This window comes from Plecotus auritus (genome assembly GCF_963455305.1).
Source record: "Plecotus auritus genome assembly, chromosome: 10".
NCBI classification, from domain to species: domain Eukaryota; kingdom Metazoa; phylum Chordata; class Mammalia; order Chiroptera; family Vespertilionidae; genus Plecotus; species Plecotus auritus.
In genome coordinates, this window is record NC_137785.1 from 18,571,561 (window position 1) to 18,592,522 (window position 20,962).

At 48.9% G+C, this 20,962-nt stretch overlaps 1 protein-coding gene and 1 pseudogene across 3 annotated transcripts; both read left to right on the forward strand.

Annotated features, from left to right (window-relative positions):
- Positions 1–1,703: 1,703 nt before the first annotated feature.
- Positions 1,704–2,811, forward strand: LOC308236142 (E3 ubiquitin-protein ligase RNF14-like; annotated as a pseudogene). Its single transcript has one exon. The product of its transcript is annotated as an E3 ubiquitin-protein ligase RNF14-like (transcript).
- A 5,522-nt stretch (positions 2,812–8,333) lies between these two features.
- Positions 8,334–19,839, forward strand: LOC308236137 (cell adhesion molecule CEACAM6-like). Of its 2 annotated transcripts, XM_080645501.1 has the most exons (10): positions 8,334–8,618; positions 9,711–10,070; positions 13,615–13,893; positions 14,299–14,553; positions 15,922–16,200; positions 17,161–17,281; positions 18,236–18,288; positions 18,622–18,653; positions 19,032–19,073; positions 19,316–19,839. In XM_080645501.1, exons 1-10 carry the CDS (start codon positions 8,555–8,557, stop codon positions 19,379–19,381), a joined length of 1,551 nt encoding a protein of 516 aa, XP_080501627.1. In that variant the 5' UTR covers positions 8,334–8,554; the 3' UTR covers positions 19,382–19,839. The 2 variants fall into 2 exon arrangements, with proteins under 2 accessions (XP_080501627.1, XP_080501628.1); XM_080645502.1 differs by lacking the exon at positions 15,922–16,200 and having other exon boundaries at positions 8,457–8,618.
- Positions 19,840–20,962: the final 1,123 nt, after the last annotated feature.

Genomic DNA, 20,962 nt, shown 5'->3' on the forward strand with positions numbered 1-20,962 from the left:
TAAACTACTGATTTCTATTTCTGTCCTTCATCCATCCCAAGTTGTGACAAGTGTCTTCTGCATGTGATTTTTGATGGAAAACTTTCCAAAAACTATTGCCTTGGCCCACCCTGAACAGAGCTCCACCTTCAGCGCCATCATCATCAACCAGAAGCATTTGGACACTTCCTTTTCAATGGTGGTCTGCCGGGGTTCTTATCCCAGCATTACAAAGGGTTTTCGGCAATCTGGAGAAAAGAGCTGCGCATAGATTCAATAAGGAGTCCAAAGACAAAAAATAGTTTTGAAAGGCATTGGGGGTCAGAGGAGCTTCAGCTAAAGGAGCTAAAGACTTCCCTCCTTGACTCAGGACCCCTGCTTTTATTAACACAATTTGTCCTAAGGCAAGGTGGAGATAATACACTTCAAAGGATAAGGTTTCAAAGGGTAGGGTTTACAGAAGCATTGTCAGATTGGGGAATAGCCTACAGCTGTTCAGGTGTTTGGCCAACAGGAGGCAATAACATGTAGATTAAGATGCCCTGAGCTGTCTGGTAGTAGACAATCCTATTCAAGTTTGGAGGAGATGCTTTTCCAGCCATTCCAACAGGTAAACTACATATGTGGCTCAGCCCTTGTTGAGCCCCCAAGCTTCACCAACCTTTTGATGAAACTCTTGTAATTATGACATGCTGGAATTGGCTCCCAGCAGTGGTCAGATGCTTTCCAGGGAAGATATGACTCTCTCTGTACAGGGATGAGGAACAAATGGACAGAGGGAAATGGCATTAGTGTTCACAGAAGGTGACCTATATGGATGCTTAAAATCACAGGAGAGTCCACATAAAGTCCACATTCTTGAACTAAAACGTGGATCATGGGCAGCTTTCACCATTTCCTAAGAGCTAAACTACAAAAAGTGATAATAATGAACTAGAGGGAAGAGGCGCTACGCAAGTTGAGTGGGCAAGAGGCTTGGAGGAGCCTGGGGGCTAGGGTGAAGGGCGAAACCTTCGGGCGGGGCACTGCAGCCTCACCGGAAGGAACAGTGAGACCGAAAGGAACATTGGGGCCAGCGCTCTGTGCACACGAGACCAAGAAGGGTGGCTGGGCCAGGGCAGCTCAGTGGGCTTCAGCCCCCCAGACACCAGACAGGGTACCCCCAGTCTGTCCCAGCTAAGACCGCGCCCTGCCCCAGTCCAGGCCCTGCTTCTTAGGGACCTCACAAGGCTGCACAGTGCTGTGTCCCAGAGCTGGGGCAGGTAGCAAGGCTTGGGCCTGCTCCCGGGTGTAGATGGCAGGATTTCTATAGTATATCTAGTATGACTTCCACATCTTGGCCTCTTAGCCAACTTCAGCAGTCTCATCTCCACCGTCTGGAGAATAAATGGGATATTTGCATGAATTCCAGACTCTGAACTGAAATAGACTGCAGTGTTCATATTCTTTTCTTCTTGTTATTATTAACAGCTCCTCAGAAAATTAAATGTCACCCTGACTGGTTTGGCTCAGTGGATAGAGCATCGGTCTGCAGACTGAAAGGCCCCAGGTTCGATTCCAGTCAAGGGCATGTACCTTGGTTGCGGGTACATCCTCAGTAGGGGGTGTGCAGGAGGCAGCTGATGGATGTTTCTCTCTCATCAATGTTTCTAACTCTCTATCCCTCTCCCTTCCTCTCTGTAAAAAAATCAATAAAATATTAAAATATAAAAAAAGAAAATTAAATGTCGGTAGAAGACCGAGAAGCTCAGGAGGATGCATTGCTGGGCCTGGCGAGTATTTATGATGGAGATGAATTTAGAAAAGCAGAGTCTGTCCAAGGTGGAGAACCCAAGATCTACTTGGAGTTGCCACAAAATTTCAAGATATTTGTGAGCACTGTCTGCTCTCTGCAAGCACCTGGACAACTTGTGGGAAGAACACCATGGCAATGTGGTCCTGTTTGCCTGGATGCAGTTTCTTAAGGAAGAGACCCTAGGGTACCTGAATATTGTCTCTCCTTTTGAACTCAGAATTGGTTCTCAGAAAAAATTTGCAGAGAAGGACAGCTCAAGCCTCTGGCAACATAGAGCTAGATTGCAGAGGAGCAGCTGGCTCTGCTGTAGATCAAGAGGAAGTTGTGGATGAGAGAGCCGTGCAGGATGTGGAATCAGTGTCAAATCTGGTCCAGGAAATCCTGGACTTTGATCAAGCTCAGCAGATAAAATGCCTTAATAGTAAATTGTTCCTGTGCAATATCCATTTCTGGGAGAAGCTGAGAAGTGAACGCATGCACTTCTTGGAGCGCAGGCATGTGTCTGAAGGACTACTTTGAAATCCAGATCAAAAATGGCCAAGTTCAATGCCTCCACTGCCCAGAACCCAAGTGCCCTTCAGTGGTCAGGTCAACGAGCTAGTAAAAGCAGAGTTATTTGCCCATTAGGATCGGCTTCTTCTCCAGTCTACCTTGGACCTGATGGCAGAGGTGGTGTACTGTCCTCCGCCACTCCCTCCCCCGCCCCCGGCGCCATGCTGCCAACTGCCTGTGATGCAGGAGCCTGGCTGTACCACTGGGCATCTGCTCCCACTGCAATTTTGCCTTCTGTACCTTATGCAGATTGACTACCATGGTGTCTCTCCATGTGAGCTCACTGCAGAAATTGGATGGATGTAACAAGATGACATGTACTGGTTGCATGCAGTATTTCTGCTGGATTTGCATGGGTTCTCTCCACCCCTAAAGCAAACCCTTATAAACATTTCACTGATCCTGCTTCCCTGTGTTTTAACTGGTTGTTCTATGCTGCGGATGTTGATGAATATATTTGGGAAGATGAGATTGAAGAAGACTAGTTAATTCCTCCTGCTCAAAACGTGGAAGTGAAGTGGTTTGCCCTAATCTTTTGCTGAATATACAAAGTAACTTGGCAGGTATTTAGGGTTACCATTCATTCACTCTTCCAATGTAGAAGATGAGGAGAACAAGGTTTACATTTTCACGTGGCACTACTGACTAAGTCACATTCATACATTTTTCAATGTAACATAATTGAGAAAATTATAAGCAAAAGGTTCAGAAAATGAAAACTAAAGAATATTAAATATTACTATGTTCCCAAAACTCTGAATAGTTAAAAATTTAAATATTTATTTTCTTCCCCAAGCTTTCAGTAAGGAGAGAGGTTAAGAGTTCAACTTGTAGACCTTTTTATCTTTGAGAAGCATCCCTCTAAACTTCTGTGGGAGTCTCCTTACAGCTGGGGTGGTTAGAAGACTTATTAAAATTGTACCGAGAGCCTGATCTCACTCCATGTTACATTCCTTCCAACCTACATTTCTGCTAAATTCTTTTTGGAGGGAGCCCTTTATAGCTGATTGGATGGTCCAGGATCTTTTTGGTCTACTGCTTTTCAGAATAGAAATTTATAATTTAAAAAATATTCTTTAATACCACAAACAATATGGGTCATAGATATACCAGGTGGTAAGTAGTTCACCGAATTTGTGCATGGGGACTGGGGGGAGGGGTCCCCCAGCCTGGCCTGCACCCTCTTGCAATCCGGGGCATCCCTCACGCAATCCGGGACTGCTGGCTCCTAACCACTCGCCTGCCTGCCTGATCACTCCTAACCACCTCTGCCTGGGCCCCAGCACCTGGGACCCAGACTTCCCTCCTCCGGCCAGCTGCAGGCAACTGGGACCCAGGCTTTCCTCCCTCTGGGCCGGCCACAGGCACCCAGGACCTTGACTTTGTCCTGTCTATCTGGTCTAATTAGCATATTACCCTTTTATTAGTATAGATACTGGCTCAGAAGAATTTTAGCCCTGTTCAGCTTTCCTGAGCAATAGAGCCTAGATTCAAAACAGTTGTTTTTGCCACCTTTCATTCTACATTCTCTTTTACCCTCATCCAGCCTTCTGTTGGTAAGGACAATTTTAATATCAACACCATCAGCTCATATTTTTATTTCTATTGCTGGAGTAAGAGAAAGCCTAATATATTGCCAAGCTGAACAAACTGAGCTTCCAATCATGTGCTTTATGAACTCCACACTGCTGTAGTTTAGTCCTAACTTTCTAAACTCTTTTTATAGATCTCCTCTAGTATGCTTTGGGAATTTGGTTTCCCGCCTATTTTTTTTTTTTTTTTTGCAACAGTACTGTTTTGGAGGATAATTTTGGCTTGCCTAGATCCCTATTTCAGGGTTTTATTGGCTTTTTGAAAAATTGCCTTTCCTTTTGGTTTGAGTGGTTTGGTAGCAAAATAACATTTTTTTTGAAAAAGGGCAGAACTCAGCTGCAGCTATGAAAATGTTCTTTTTTCCTACCTTGTCACTGAAAATTGGGGAATTATTTTTATCCATGTTATGTATGTGTGTCCAAAGAGTCGGCAGTGACTGTTTCTGGATTGTCAATGAGGGTGCTTAATCTTAAAAATAAAAATAATTTTAAAATTGCTTTATAAAAAATATATAATGAACTAGAAAAATAAAACCTGCATCACAGTTACTGATAAATTGAAAATGGTTGTTTTCCTTTAAAGAATATTCCAGTGCATTATTTTCATTTCACAATGATGTAAGAGTTCCCTTCTATCAAGAGGCTAGCTACAATTTTTATTGTTGACAGTACTACAGATATCCCCCACCGCACACCCTCCCCCCTTCCAACCAACCCCCACCCCACCGCAGGCCTTCATCCCATTATTGCCTGTGTCCACGGGCTATGCATATATGTTTTTTGGTTAATCTCTTCTGGTCGCCCCCACTCCCTCTCCTTTGAGATCTGGTCCATGTAGCCATGCCTCGGCACCTATTTTGTCTGTCAGTAGGAATCATTACCCTTTATCCCTTTAAATCTGAAAAGAAAAACTAGAAGAGGCTAGGGGATGCTCACCCAGATCCCACCAGCAGAAGGATGAGCTAACTGCTAAACTCCCCTGACCCTCAAGACAGAGGTGTGTACCCTACATGCTGTCCCTGAGCCCTGATGTCCCTGCATCCACCAGCACTGATTGGTGGGTCTGGCCCGAGGCTGGAAGAGTCCAGCCCCTCTTTATGGTCCAGTCGGGACCTTCTGGCCAGTCCACAGACAGCGGGAAGCTGTCCCTCACCAGGCCCTTCCTTGAAACCTCAGGGACAGCGAGCTCCTCCTGGGTGAGTAGTTCTCCTGACACTGGATCTGGAGTCCTCTGTGGACAACCACCAACCTCTCCCTGCACTCACCCTACCCTGGGATGAAGTTGGGCAGCCTGGGACCCACAGTGACTGGCCACTCAGCCTGGAGGTCAGAGCCCACCCCTGCCCAGGGCTCAGGGTCAGCTCCCTGGTCAGCATCCCTGATGCAGCCGCAGGTCACCTTATGCCCTCCAGGGGGAGACATTGGAACACACAGACAACAGGAAATTAACATAGGAACCTGGCTTTGATGAAGGAGCGAGGAAAGGAGCTTGATTTCCATATCACAGGCCCTTCTGGGCCCCTCCCATGTGTCCACTTTGTCCCACAGGCTCCTTCTAGGGGGCTAGGAGCACCTGCTCTCTCAGGGAGAGTGGGGAACTTGTGCAGCTCCCCACTTCCTGCTGTATACCACCATGGGGAAGGCAGGGTGACCACAAGCAAGTTCCTCATGCAGAGGACAGAGGCTGCCCCAAGGGTCAGGGAGCACATGGACTGGCTTAGCCAACAGACACAGGGAGGGACGATTTCCCTAAAATCATGGCCCTCAAGAGCCAGGGAGCTCACATGACCTCCCACCACAGTCCCCTCTTCCCAGGACACGCAGGACCCCCTCCCCCCACCCCCACCGAAGGTCCTACCAAGACTCCTGGTCCTGGGTACTCTGTCCCTGGAAGCAGAAACCAGGTGGTGACACCCGAAGACAGAAGATGGATCCCCTCACCAGTCATCACTCAGACGACCCCTTCTCACCCCCAGAGTCACCTCCGTGACCTTCCTGCTGGGAGGAAATGCAACCTTTCCAGCAGTTTGAGAACACGGGGAAGGTGTGGTGCCAGCTGGGTTTCTGTGTCACACAAATAAATAATCCCCTGGGTTTGGGGATCCCTGGGGCTCTCTGTGTGGTGCTAACAGACCAATGGCCAGGATACAGCACAGGCCAAGGGTGGGGTTATGTGGGTATGTTGTCCTCTTAGGGAGCAGGGATCCCCATCAAGCTTGCCATTGAAAGTGCTTTGCAGGCCAGTATGATCAGCATCTCCTGACAGCTTGTTAGATGGAGACTGTTGGGTCCACCAAACACCTTTTGAGTCACAATCTGCATTTTTAATAGGACCTGCAGACTCTCCCTGTGCACAGGAGAAGGGGAGGGGCTTCCCCATCCCCACATCACAGGGTCTTATTCTGGCTGGGCATCTACCTTAGCTGGGCAGCTGCCAAAGCAGCATTTCTAGGGTGTCACCTGGGCTTTGAAATCTTTAAAAAGTTCCATAGATGATACCATACACAAAGGGGTGGCATCCCTGTGACAAGAATTCCTGATGTTGCCCCAGGCTTCTGCTCTGAAAATAAGAGCCAAATGGGGATGAGAGAAGGCTGTGGGAAGGCTACTGTGCACTTCACACAGAGCTGTGGGAGATGCCCTGGATACGTACACCCCAACTTCTGCTTGTCCAATTGTGAGCAGTGGAATGGCACCAGGTGTTAACCTACGGAGTCAGGCCCTCAGTTCAGCAACCTCAGTACTTGACTTCAGCTAAGAGAAGAATTCAGAGTCAAGAACTCAAATTATAAGAGAGAGTTTATTTAGAAAGTCATACAGGTAGAAGTGAGCTGTAGAAGAAAGGGACTCAGGAAACTAGTTACAGAGGCAAAAGAAGGACTCTTGAAGCTTAGGAGAAAGAGAACAAAGTTAAGTGCCTTGAGAAAAGAAGCGGGTAGGAAAAGGCATGGTGTGCTCCAGAGAGGAAGAGCCGCACTGCGTCCTACTTCTTTTTTTTGGGGGGGGGGGGGGGGCGAGGGTTTTTTCACTCTATTAGTACCTATAAAATAAAAAAAATTATGAAAATATTTTCTTTTTCAAGATAGAGAAACTACAATCTTTTGCAAAAAATACACACCCATATTTGTTACAATACATATCTTTATATATATCTTGGACATTATAAAAGTATTTAAGAATCACACCCTATAAAAGTTGGGAGAAGAAACATTTTCTCCAACCTTGGTCATATATTGTGACATTCAAGTACTTAAACTACATTGTTGAAATAAAATGTCTCTAGCTTCCAGGGCCAAAGGGATTTAACTTTCAAGGCCCCATAGGTTCTTTTATTTGTGCAAGGTCAAGAACCGGGAGAGGGTTCCCTGAGCGTTAATTTACCTTAGGTAAGTCAAGCAGTGGTTTACTTTCCATACTTTATCATGGAACTAAGGGGGTCAGTGGGAATAAGGCCATGGAAACCCATTTCAGGAAGGTGCCCTCCCTAGCATTCCTATTTATGTAAGTATGGCTCCTACAAGAGGATTTTTAACCCTTGAGCTCTAAAATGCTGATTCTATACTAGTAATTATATCTAAGATACTTGCAAAACGATCCTATATTGTGAATTAGGATAACATTATGAAAGTGTGACTCCCCTAAATAGACTTCATTTAGGATTTGTCAGGTGGGGAGCATTTGGAATGATCAGTAAACCAAAAATTCCCTCTTGCAATTGTTGGAGAAGATCCTTTCTTATTAAGGCATAAACCTCAGAAGCCAAGTTCCTTCTTACTTTGGAAGAAGGTCCTACTTCTTGAGGATAGTTATCTGGAAGTTTCAGGGGAGGATCCAAATAAAATATTTAACAGCTTTCCAGGCGTGCCCTTTCAGGGTCGAAGGTCAATGCAGTAGATCCTGATATCAGCGATGCTCACACTCATCTGGTTTTGCTGCTTTTCTGGGCCTACAGCTGAAACACCACTGAGGCCTAGATGTATTTGATGCCAGTCGGAACCTCATTGTCCTGGGGGCTTAATGCTGAAGGGCTATTCTTTGGTCCCCTTGTTCTTTCCCCTCTAAGGGCGTCTAACCCACATGACTAAGAATATGCCAGGGGAGGAAAGGTCAGGGAGGGCCTGAACCACATGACCAGTGATATGAAAGGTCAGAGGGTCTAAACTGCAAAACCAGGATATGCTCCAGGAGGAAAGGTTACCCAGGGGCAAGGTCCCAGTCCAGTTTTGCATGATGCTAGGAACCTGGGGCTTTCCATTCTGGTGACCTTCCTTATTGACCTATTGTCCTACTCTGCTCAGGCCTAACTGCCTACTACACAAACAAGGTGTGTGTGTGTGTGTGTGTGTGTGTGTGTGTGTGTGTGTGTGTGATGGGGAGGAGTCACTGCCAAAGAAGATAGAAGCCTCAGCAGTTACAGGGAATGCAAATGTACAGCAAAGAAAAGTGGAGGCAGGAAAAATGGGAAGGCAGGGAGGAACCTGGGTACAGACTCCACCCCTGGCCCATGTGACCAGGGAAGTGATCTTGGCCCTGGAGCAGGCTCAGTGCAGAGGGAGGAGGAACAGCGGTGCTTGTGAGCATTTCTGGAATCCAAGCTCTTCTCACAGAGGGAGGGACAGAGCAGGCAGCAGACACCATGGAATCCCTCTCAGCCCCTGCCCACAGAGGACTTGTCCCCAGGCAGGGGCTCCTGCTGGCTGGTGAGAGGGGACAACTACCTGGTGGTGGACGGGAAGAGGACAGGCACAGGCTAGCTGGGGACTCCTGGGGAGCACAGGGCTTTCAGAGAAAACAAGGGGGAGGGGGCTTCTGTTTGGACTTGAGGGGAGAAGACAGCGGAGCAGTAGGATGGGGGAAGGGACTCAGCACAGGAAAATGATGTGGAAACGATGAGAGACAGGAAAACCTCAATGGCTGCTCATTTCCCAACTTACTCATCACTGAGAGTTGAATACTGAAAACTTTTTAAAATATATTTGTATTTATTTCAGAGAGGAAGGGAGAGGGAGAGAGAGAGAGAAACATCCATGATGAGAGAGAATCACTGATCGGCTGCCTCCTGCATGCTCCCCACTGGGGATGGAGCCCACAACCCCAGCATGTGACCTTGACTGGAATCGAACCCAAGACCCTTCAGTCCACAAGCCAACGCTCTTTCCACTGAGCCAAACTGGCTAGGGCTGAAAACTTTTGATAATAACAATTTATGTGAGGAGGTAGGAGATTTAACCAGGAGCACTAAACATTGTCCTTACCACCAAGCTCAGAAATGGGCACATACATCCCAGGAGGTGCAGGACCCTGCAACACTCACTCATTCACTGCCAGCTACTTACAGCCTGTTGCAGACACTGCGGGTGCAACAAGGTCAGACAAGCCCCTTCCCACATGAAGCTCATGTTCTATGGGGAGGAGGCAGACAAGGGAAGATCTAGATGTGATGTCAGGTCCCCACAAGTGTCATGCAGGAAACAGCCCAGGGACAGGTCAGAAAGTGAAGACAGAGATCTTTAGAGAAGATGGTTAGCAAAGGTATCTCCTAAGGACACCCCTGAGTGTCAGCAGGGTTCTGAGGGCAAACACCTGGGTAACAGTATTCAAAACAGAGGAAATAAGGTCAGAGGTGCGAAGTATTGGTGGCCATGTTGCCGACCTTGACCACAGGAGACACACACACATACATACTCTGACCAAGGCTGAAAGATGAAGAGACCAGCTGAAGACCCAAAGTCTCATCTCTCCATCCCAATACAGAGCTACAATTATTGATCAGTCTCTCTCTTCCTTCCTAGCCTCACTCCTCACCCTCTGGAGCCTGCCCACCACCGTCCAGCTCACTATTGAATCAGTGCCGCCCAATGCTGCCGAAGGGAAGGACGTGCTTCTCCGTGTCCACAATCTGCCTGGGAATCTAGTGGGCTATGCTTGGTACAAAGGGGAAAGAGAGGACAGCAACTATAAAATTGTGTCATATGTAATAGACACTCAAAAAATTACCCACGGGCCTGCATACAGTGATCGAGAGACAATATACCCCAATGGATCCCTGCTGTTCCGGAACGTCACCCTGAAGGATACAGGATACTACACCCTACTAGCAATAGAGAAAAATTTTCAGACACAAGTAACTGTTGGACAGCTCCGTGTATACTGTGAGTGATTGCTCTCTGACCTCTGGGTGTCGGGTGGGTGAACTCTAATTCACACACAGGACTGCCAGTCCTGAACTCTGCCTCGATCCCCCTCTGCATCATGTTCCAGCTTGGGTTTGGACATTTAGTGCAGGACACACACAATGGAAACAAACTTCCTAAAATCAGAATTTCCTTCCCAGATTACAGCCCTGCAGACATTCCCTGCAGAGAGAAGTCTGATGGGAATCACTCAGCAGAAGGAGACTCAGCAGAGTCTCAGTCCAGCCTCTGGCCCCCTCCCCATGACCATGACACTGAGAAAACCCTGTAGAGCTTGGTCACACCCTGGCCTGAGGGGACCCTGGAATCCTCATAGAGACGCTCAGCCTGGGAACCCCTCCCAGACCCCTGTCCCAGGGCTCCTGACTCCAGGGAACCTGGGGAGCCTGTGTCAGATTGGGTTTGACCTCCTGGAAGGGCTGGGTGGGAACAGTGCCTCTACTCCTGCTCACCAGCCAGGGCTCAGCCCCGAGAACCACATCAGGACAGGGACACTGCCTGGTCCTTCAGCTAAGGCGGTGTCAGGAGAGCAGAGGTAAACAAAATACCCCGTATCATTAGCTGACTCTTCTGAGGGACTTAGGAGACTCCGGAGGAAGGTCAAGTCTCCCAGAAGGAACAGAGGAGAGAAGATGCTCCTGACAGCTCCTTGTCCACCAGGGCTCAGCCCAGGAATTCTCTCTCATGGAGGCAAATAATGGTAGTGGCCATTTAAGTCAGTGTCTCCTCTATACTGGGCTTGAGGTCAAGTACTCAGGGATGTTTTAAGGTCAACTCACAGACAACATGGTAATCCAGAGTCCATTTAGCATTTGTTCTGTTTTTATTCAGGGGAAACGGAGGCACAGTGTGATACGGTCATTGAATCAGGCTCACAAAGACACAGCAAGGTCCTTGCACAGCCACAGCCCCATCCTTTCCTCCACCACAAGGGACTTACGGGTCTGTGGACCCTGAGACCAGCCATTGGTTCAGTGCTTTTTCTTACCACTCCCCAGCTCAAGGTAGATTTTCTGGTCTGGTCATTAAGCAAATGGAGAATTAATTTTTAATCTAGAATCAAATTACCTACAATAACATTCAGAGTCAGTGCTGGGAATGCCCAGGCCTTCCCCTCAGGTTACCAATCCACCCCTCCCTGCACTGGACTTGAAACCACTTATTTGTTTCCTGATGTGTTGGCGTCACTCCCACTAGCTATGAAGGAAGGGACTTCGCCTTCTCACTCTCCACCCTACAGCTGCTGCCAGCTCAGGGACCAGCACTCACTTGCTCTTTCATGAAGGAGGGAAGGAATGATGGTGAATGATGACAGAATGAATGAATGAATGATGCATAATGGCTAGAAAGACTGGAATTTCAATGCAGAGTCCTAAGACATTTTGGCCACACCTGTTCCCTGTCCCTACAGGTGCTGAGAGCCATGCCCATCCCTCTGACCACCTGTCTCTGAAGCCCCCTCAGGAGCCAAGTCCCTTGGTGACTGTGGGGCTGTTCCACTGTGTGGTTTTCCAGGCTGCACTGCTCCTGCTCTGGGGAGCTGTGGGCTCTTGGTCCCTGGGGTCTTTGAAGTCACTTGTAACCCCCGCTGCTCACCAAGGACATTCTGCCTCTATCTGCTCCTTTCATGTCCCTTATCTGCCTGCCTCCTCCTTCATGCCAGACACACTGCCCTGCTCTGTTCTGCTTCCTCCACTATGCAGTCTCCCCACATTGACCTGAAAACACCTGTGTCCAGGCCCACCCTCCCGGGCAACAGGAGAGGACACAGAAATCAGTGGGAGCAGCAGCCTCGGCTCCATCATGAGCCAGTTTCCCAGGTCACCAGGACAAAGAGCTTCTGCTGGGCCCTTATCCAGGGCTCCTTCCCCCACCTGAGGCCAACAAGAGGAACAGGCCACCTGACAGAGACATGTAATCCATTGACCGACTCTCTACATAACTCAACCAGGAAGTCAAAGGCAGAAGGACAGGTCTCAGTCCCCAAAGCTCATGGGTTCACTTCACCCCTATCTGGTGACTCACACCTTTGTTCTGGTGTGAGGCTCCCATTCCTCTCACTGGCTCCCAAGACCTTCCCAAGGTGGGCCTGGTGACCCTGCACCATCTGACTGGTTCACGGCCTGTTTCACATACGTGTGTCATTATGAAAACACCTTGACCACAGGGTGGGATCCTCTCAGACTATGAGATCCACCAGCCACTTTCTTTTCCCTTAGACACTGCCCATTGGAATGAATATGACTCAACTCCAGTTGTTTCCTGAGTTAGAAAGACAAGGAAGAGCACATGCCACATGCCATGTGGGGGCTTCTCCCCATCTGCCTGACTGTCCATAGAAACAGGGAGGGACCTTCTCCCTAACTTTACTAACATGGCACATGTCTTTTCTACCAATTTGGTGTCATCCCTCTCTTTATACAGCAGAGGCACCTGGAATCGCCTCCCACCCTAACCCCCCTGCTACCCCATCACTTCTGTTCTCTTAGCAGGACTCACCTTCTCTCCATCCCAGGGAGTCCCTGATTTCAAACCCACTGTGGCATCTTCCTTTGGTCACAGTGTGACCTGATTGGATGGCATAATTTGGTCTATGACCTTCGTGCTGTCTAGACAGAAATTCCTCCAAAAACTGGCATTAGAACTTTGGGGCATGAATAATGATTTTCACATATTCTTTCACAGTTTAACTCAAAATCTATCTCATAACTGCCAAACACAAATGGTCCATGAGGGCCATATTTTCAGCAAGTTCACGCTCCCCCACCTTCCACAAGTCCCCCTTCTGTACGTGCTATTGTCTGCATGTTGAGGAAGGATCCCTGTCCTCTGCAGTGGCAGAAAGGACATTCCAGACCAAGGGCAGAGAGCTTGGCTCTGCTGCCACCACCAGCCAGCTTCCCCCGTCCCTCACTCTTTTCTAAATCATGGCCCTGCAGCTTGCCTAATAAACTGACCGCCAGACTTGCTTCTGGTCTCCCGTGTACTGTTTCTGCTCAGACACCCAGTTCCAGGACACCCTGCCCAGTCCTATCGGGGTTTAAGGACTATGGGGTGGCCCATCATTACTCATCTCTAGGTTAACCCTGGAATGTGAGGCTTCAGTGGAAACACATCTCGACCCAGCAATGTAGGTCTGTGTAGCTGGAAGGGACTCAGCACCTGCACATTCCAGGTGAGACCCCAAGGTCAGCCAGGCAGTCAGCTGGTCAGTGAGGAACGAGGACAGGTGCCGAGTGGTCTCTGACTCCCAGTCCTGTGTCTCCCTGTGATCAAACCCTGATAGTTGTCTGACACCTGAGAAAGCCTGTGCTTTTTCTCCCAGACAGAGCTGGCGGCCTTACATCCTCTGAGCGCTCAACTCCTCATGCATTTCTTTGTCTTGTGATGCACAGACCTGCCTTATTTCTTTAAGAACTCAAGTTAGCTGAGAGGTACCAATTCTGATTGAAGAAGCCTTTGGAGGCCTCAATGGGCAATGTTCTCTCTGTTTTCTGCACAGCGGAGTTACCCAAACCCAACATCACAAGCAACAACTCCAACCCGGAGGAGCACAAAGACCCTGTCGTGTTAACGTGTGAACCTCAGGCTCAGGACATCACCTACCTGTGGTTGATCAGCAGTCAGAGTCTCCCAGACAGTGCCAGGCTGCAGCTGTCCAAGGACAACAGGACTCTCACTTTACCCCCTGTCACAAGGAATGACACAGGACCCTATGAGTGTGAAATCCGGAACCCTGGGAATGCTGCCCGCAGTGACCCATTCACCCTGAATGTTCTCTGTGAGTAACTCTGTCCCTGCCTGGGCCAGGCTGCCCACCTGAATCCACACTGCCAGAGGCCAGGCTACATCCGTTTCTCTCAGGTCCACGTATACAGACTCACACTCTGAACACCCAGGGTGGCCATCTTTTCCTGTGCCAGGCACATCTGGGCAGGCTCCGCCTTGAGCCAAGACTGGGAGGGGATGGGATGCTCCTGTTTGGAGAGGCTCAGGATTAACATGCTTTCATGGGACAAACAGGTTAATGTCTCAGACTCAGGCTCAGTGAACACAGGGGTACGGTTGGGACTTTATAAAACCAGGCTGTGACCCAGAACAGAGGGAGAATGTGGCCCTTACACAGACCAGGACCTTCCCCTTCCCTCTGATTACATCATGTGCGGCTGTGTTCTCTCTGCTCCAGATGGCCCGGACGCCCCCACCATTTCCCCCTCCAACTCCCATTACCTACGTGGGGCAAACCTCAACCTCTCCTGCCATGCAGCCTCTAACCCACCAGCACGGTATTCTTGGCTTATCAATGGGAGGCCCCAGCAACCCACACAAGAGCTCTTTATCCCCAACATCACTACACATGACAGTGGATCCTATACCTGCCTCGCCCATAACTCTGTCACTGGCCTCACAGGGACCATGGTCAAGACTATCACAGTCTATGGTAAGTGCCTCCTGGGCCATCGGCACCAGGCTATGGGGTGCAGGTCTATCTGGTTTTCAGAAAAGAGCCTGGAGGGTGTTGTCTCCTATCCTGTGGCCATGGACACAAGCAAATCACAAAGTCTTCCCCTGAGCCCTCCCACTACATCTCCATAGACTCTCCTCCCTTGCTCTTCTGATCTCTCATGGCAGAGCTGGGATCCAGCCATGGAAAGTGAGGAGGGGGTTCTCTCAGCCCCAGAAAGAGTCAAATGGTAGAGGGGGCTTCCCAGTGGGGAACAAGGGTCCTCAAGGTCAAGTTGCTTCTTCTGTCACTAACACTTTCCTTCTGTCACCTCTTGTCTGTTACCTGCTCCATGTGCTACAAGGAACATACAAGGCTTTGAACAAGCTCACCTCTTGTCCCCAAACTAAAGGAGGACACCACCTCTGAGGAGGGGTGAGCAGGACAGACCCCTGCTCCCTGCACTGCTCCAGGCTCACCTGGTGACTGGCTGCTCTGTGCCTTCTGTGGTGGGACAAGGGTCTGTGGTGATGGGGCATGGGTGGCCTGTCCTCTGGCTGGCCAAATAATGTCACCCATCGACACCATGGCCTCCCTCAGACCAGGCTGCATGGAAATGGGGAGAGAGTGAGCCACAGGGGAGACCCCTCTGAGCTGTGTCCTGACTCTAAAGTCACCAGCTGTACAACACTGTGTGACACGAGTCTATGTGACATTCCTACGGAGCGCAGTGAACGGTGGTGCTTACCTGACAAGTAGGTAGATTCATGGGACAGAAGGAGCAGTGCCACAAAGTGTGTAGTTTACACAGGAAGCTAAGAGTACCAGCTGTTGTTAAAACTGACTACATCTCTCTAGGGACTTCCTTCTTCCTGTTATTCAATCCTCACATCAGGAAGTGAACATCCTAGTCAGAAGGAGAAATCCTTTAGATTGAAACTTCTCCAGGTCCTAAGGTCATGGCTGGGCCATTCTCATTCTCTAATAAATTATTTAATGAAAAGGAAATGCCTTTCCATCTCTGTGTGTAGCCACCATACCAGAGAGGGGTGTGAGTATTTAGAAAGTTTCAGAAAGGTCTGGGAAAGAGTCACACAAAAGTTAATGGGTAGAAAATGCCACCTGGTGATGAAGATGCTGGACACACGGTCTAAGGCTCCTGGTGCTAATAACTCAGATGTCCAGGGAGACGGGTCAGGATCATCCTGAGTTGATCTAGATTGTCACCTAAACAAAGATCGTCACCCTGCAGAGGTCAGATTCCTCCTCTGGTGACCTTTACAGAGCTCACCGTGGACTGTGAGTGGCTGACATCTCTGAGGAAGGAGCCCACTCCCAGTCAGTCACCTCCTCTGTTGTCCACAGAGCCAGTAGGAAAGCCCGCCCTCCGAGCCAGCAATGCCACAGTCACAGAGCATAAGGACGCCGTGGTCCTGACCTGCCTCACAAATGACACAGAGATCTCCATCCGGTGGCTCTTTAAGAACCAGAGTCTCCTGCTCACAGACAGGATGAAGCTGTCCTGGGACAACAGCGTCCTCACTATAGACCCCGTCAGGAGGGAGGACGCTGGGGGTTATCAGTGTGAGGTCTTCAACCCAGTCACTTCTGGCAGAAGTGACCCCTTCAGGCTGGATGTGCAATGTGAGTGACCCTCGACTTCTCTCACTTGCCTTTGTATATTTCACGGGCAGGGGGGTGAGATGGATGAATGCCTTGAGGAGGTGGGAGCCTCCTTCAGAGCCTAGAGAGCACATGGATAAGGACCCCAGGATTAGACTAATCTCGTCATTGTCTCGGTTCTATGAGTTTAGCTGTCTGACCACGGGGAAGGCTCTCACCCACCCGAGCCTCCATTGCCTCATCTCTAACCTGGAATAAAACAGCTGGACCTAACCACAGTTGTTAGGATATTTCTTGTGAGGTTAATGAGAATAAACCCCTCAGCCAGGGTCATGTTCAGTCAGGACTCAGTCAATGTACCTATTATTATTGGTATTTTTATGAACGCTGTTGTCAGTAGCTGTAAAGTCAAGCAGAACTCGGTGAAAATGTCGTTTATCACTCACCAGTTCTGTGACCTCCAGCCATTTATTAAGCACCTCCCATCCCTAATTCTGTTTGTGCTCATGGGGGTGACACCCCCCATCCCTCGTGGGTGTAAAAGGATCAGATGACATGAAGGTAGAGTATTTCCCACCCTGCCTGGACCATCGAAAACACTCAGCACATTCTTATGACTCATCAGCACTGAGTTGGCAGGTAAGGTGCCCGCTAAGACTGTCCATACTGATGGAAAAGAAGAAACAGGGGTAAGAGACAGAATATGTGAGGGAAAGAGGAGTTAAGAGGAAAATTACCAGGACATGGGAATGGTGGGTGTGAGAGTACGAGCAAAGTTAGAGCCAATGGAAGGTTTAAATGTGCAAAACAGAGAATGATGCAACGCCTAAGTGGGGTGTCAGGAGGACGGACACTCACAAACCACACAGACTAGGTGGCAGTTCCCTCCTCCCTCACCAGGCCTCCCCCTGCAAGGCCCCTCCTGCTTTCCCCTGAATGGACTTGGGCCTTCACCCCTCCCCCTTTCCCTTCTCCTTTCAGCAGAACAAACCTACACGGGCTACTCTGTGGGAACCATCGTTGGCAGCGTGATCGGGGTCCTCGTCGTGGTGGCTCTGGGGGCCTCCCTGGGCTATTTCCTGTACCTCAGGAGGACTAGGAGGTACCATGGCATTTCCTTCACCCTCACCCTAATCCTGTCCCCTGACCCAGGCTGACCCCCAGCGGAGCGCAGGCCAGGAGGACAAAGATCCCGTCCTCAGAGGGTTCTGGGCCGGCTCCCTGTGGCCTCCTAGCTTCCCCATGGATGTCCTTAACTCTCACCATTAAGCTCTTCCCTCACCAGCTGCTGCCCAGGGTGATTTCCTCAACAGCTTCCTCACCTATAAATGAGGCATGATTAAGGAACTGTGCCCTCAGGACTGTCCTGGTTCTCTCCACACACCTGCAGCGGTGCCAGCAGGTAGTAAGTGCTCTGTAAGGCACCTCCTGTTGTTTATCTAAGTCCACCCTTCCAGATGAGGTGGTGGGCTGCCTCAGGTCTGAAAGTCATTCTAACCAAGGCCACACAGCTGAGGGTGGAAGAGCCTGGACAGGCTGGATGTGTCAAACACCCTATGAGGAGGGTTTGGTAACCACAACCCTGATGTGTGAGACAGGAGGACAGCAGGGCCTGTGGTGTGGTTTTTGCCTCTAGGTCAGGTGGATGGAGACAGGACAGGCCACTGTCACAGTGTAGCTCTGTAGGCCTGAGGGACGGGTCTGGCTACAGCAGGGCACCATGCTCATCCCGATGCTACATGAGGCTGGCACTGCTGCCCCTGAGGCCTTGACCTTTCCACTAAGTCACACCTTCGGGGTGGATTCCTGTCCTGGGTCCTCAGTCCCCTCCCTGTTACTCCTCCCAGACCCCCATCTGCCTGTGGTATCTTCCCCTGTGGGACCAGGTCAGCCATGGATCCTTAAGGCCTTGCCTCAGTTCCCCTCTCCTGGGCCCATCCCCCCTAAACAGTGGAGAGAGGCCTCCACCTCTGCTGGGAAAGGAGACCCTTCCTGCCCCCTGTTGTGACACCAAAGCTCCCCTGGACCCCTCACAAGTAAGTCTGACCTTTCCCAGGGCCAGTGACCCACGTGGCTTCCAAGAGCACCCACAACCAGCGGCCACCCCTGGTGAGTGTCTGTTCAGCCTCGAGCCCCTGGGCTGACCCACAGTGTCCACCCCTGCCCTTGTCCCTCGGGCTCTGACCCTTCCCTGGGCTTCAAGGGGGATTCTCATCACCACTCTGCACAGGGGACCCTGGCTCCCCAGTCAACCCTGACCTGTAGGCTGTGTCATGTGTCACCACCTCTCCCTCACTGGACCCTGAAATGGCCAGAGGGTCTTGCCCTGGGAGATGACCTTTCACCCCTCGCTCTTGGGAGCTAAAGAACCAACCCCTCCTGGGAGAACAGGCCAAAGCTTCCTCCCCCCTGGGTGCTAACGCCTCCTGTCTCTGCTCCCAGGCCAGGGTCCCTCTGGAACCTCTGCTTTCCCGGTAAGTCCATCGCCTCCCTGTTCCCTCACCCAGGGCCTCAGCGGCCCACACTCAGGGCAGAGGCACCATCCAACCTCGAAACACAGCACAGACCCCTTCCCCAGAACAGCCAGCACAAGGGGAGCCCCGCCCTGGCCTAGAGGGGCCCCCAATCAGGGGTGGACAGGGCAGGGCCAGATTCTGAGGGGAACACTTGAGTCCAGCATGGAGCAGAATGGGCACTGGGAACACCAGTCAGAGGTCCCAGGGTAACAAGGGTGAGGGGGTGTAGTGTGGGCTGAGATTAGGGTGCTGTGCTACAGGTGTGAAGATAGCTGCTCAGTAGGCACAGCTGCCTTCCATCCCTGTCCTCTGATGCCCTCTCTCCCCCCTGCACAGGGCCCCCTACCTGACCCCAAGACAGCAGGCCCCATCTACGAGGTGAGTGTGGGGTATGAACGTTCTGTCCTGCAGGTCCCAGGGGCCCTAAGACCTGCCCCCAGCCCAGCCCTGGCTGTGCTTCCAGCTCAGGAAAGGGCAGTGGAAAGTGAAAACAGAGGGTGGGAGGAGGGAGGTGCTTGGGGACAGACACCCCAGAACAGTCAGCCCCCATGGCACCTGTGAATCATGGCACTAGTTCTGAGAAGGCTACAGGGCTCAGAGATCTCTTCTTTCTTTGACAGGAATTACTCAACCCAAATACAGAAGTGTACTGCCGGATCATCCCCAGAGCAGACGTGGCTTCTTAGTTCCTCCAGGACCTGACACCTCAGACCCTGTGGATGTGGCCTGCGCCAGAGAACCAGCTCTGAGCATCATGCTAAGCAAAATAAGCCAGTGGGAGAAAGATAAATATCACATGATCTCACTCATTTGTGGAATATAATGAACAACATAAACTGATGAACAAAATAGAGCCAGAGGGGGGAAAATATTTTAGAATATAATAGTAGTAATCCTGTTATTGGCAGATTTTTAATATTTCCTACAATGTTTGTGATATCATACTGTTATATAGTTTTGATAATATTATTATACTTAAAATCCTATTTTCTTGAAATATTAATGTTTATTGCATGTAATATTATATTAAGATCATTTTTCTTGAATAATTTATGTTTATTGCATTTAAAATTATTTTATTTAAAATAGTTTCTCTTGAGATAAAAAAATTAAAAATAAAATAAAATGCTGAAAGAGATTGCTGAAAAGAAACAGAGAGAGAAACCTAGCCATTCAGAATTAAAATGGCTATAAATAAGTACCTTTCAATAATAACCCTAAATGTGAATGGATTAAATACTCCTATCAAAAGGCATAGGATAGCTGAATGCATACAAAAATATGACCCAACTATAGGCTGTCTACAAGAGACCCACCTCAAAACAAAAGACACACACAGGATGAAAGTGAAGGAATGGAAAAAATCTTTTCCATGCAAATGGAAAATTTAAAAAAAGCTGGAGGAACAATACTCATATCTGACAAAATAGATTTCAAAATGAAGGCCATCACAAGAGACAACAAAGGTCGCTACATAAAACTAAAGAGATCGATCCAACAAGAGTATATAACCCTGGTAAACATATATGCACTCAATATAGGTGCACCTAAATATATAAAAAATCTTCTAGAGGACTTCAACGGAGAGATTGACAACAATACAGTCATAGTAGGAAACTTTAACTCCCCTCCACTTCACTGGACAGATCTTCCAGACAAAAACTAAACAAGAAAACAGACTCTAAAGGACACACTGGATCAGATGGATTTAACAGACATTTATAGAATATTTTACCCCAATGAAGCAGAATGTACATTCTTCTCAAGTGCCCATGGAACATTCACAAAGATAGACCACATGTTAGGACACAAAACAAGTCTCTACAAGTTCAAGAAGATTGAAATCATATCAAGCATCTTCTCAGATCACAGTACAATGAAATTAGAAATCAATTACAGTAAAAACACCCCAAAACATTCAAACACCTGGAAGCTAAATAGCATGTTATTAAACACCGAATGGCTTACCAACAGGATCAAGAAAGAAATAAAAAACTTCCTGGAAACAAATGAAAATGAACACACAACAACCCAAAATCTCTGGGACACAGCAAAAGCAGTCCTGAGTGGGAAGTTCATAGCACTACAGGCATACCTCAGAAAAAAAATCAGCAATAAACTATTTAACCCTACAACTTAAAGAACTAGAAAGAGAACAACAAAAAAAAGCCCAGAGTAAGTAAAAGAAAGGAAATAATAAATAGTAGAGCAGAAATAAATACCATAGAGACTAAAAAACAATACAAAAAGTCAATGAAATGAAGAGC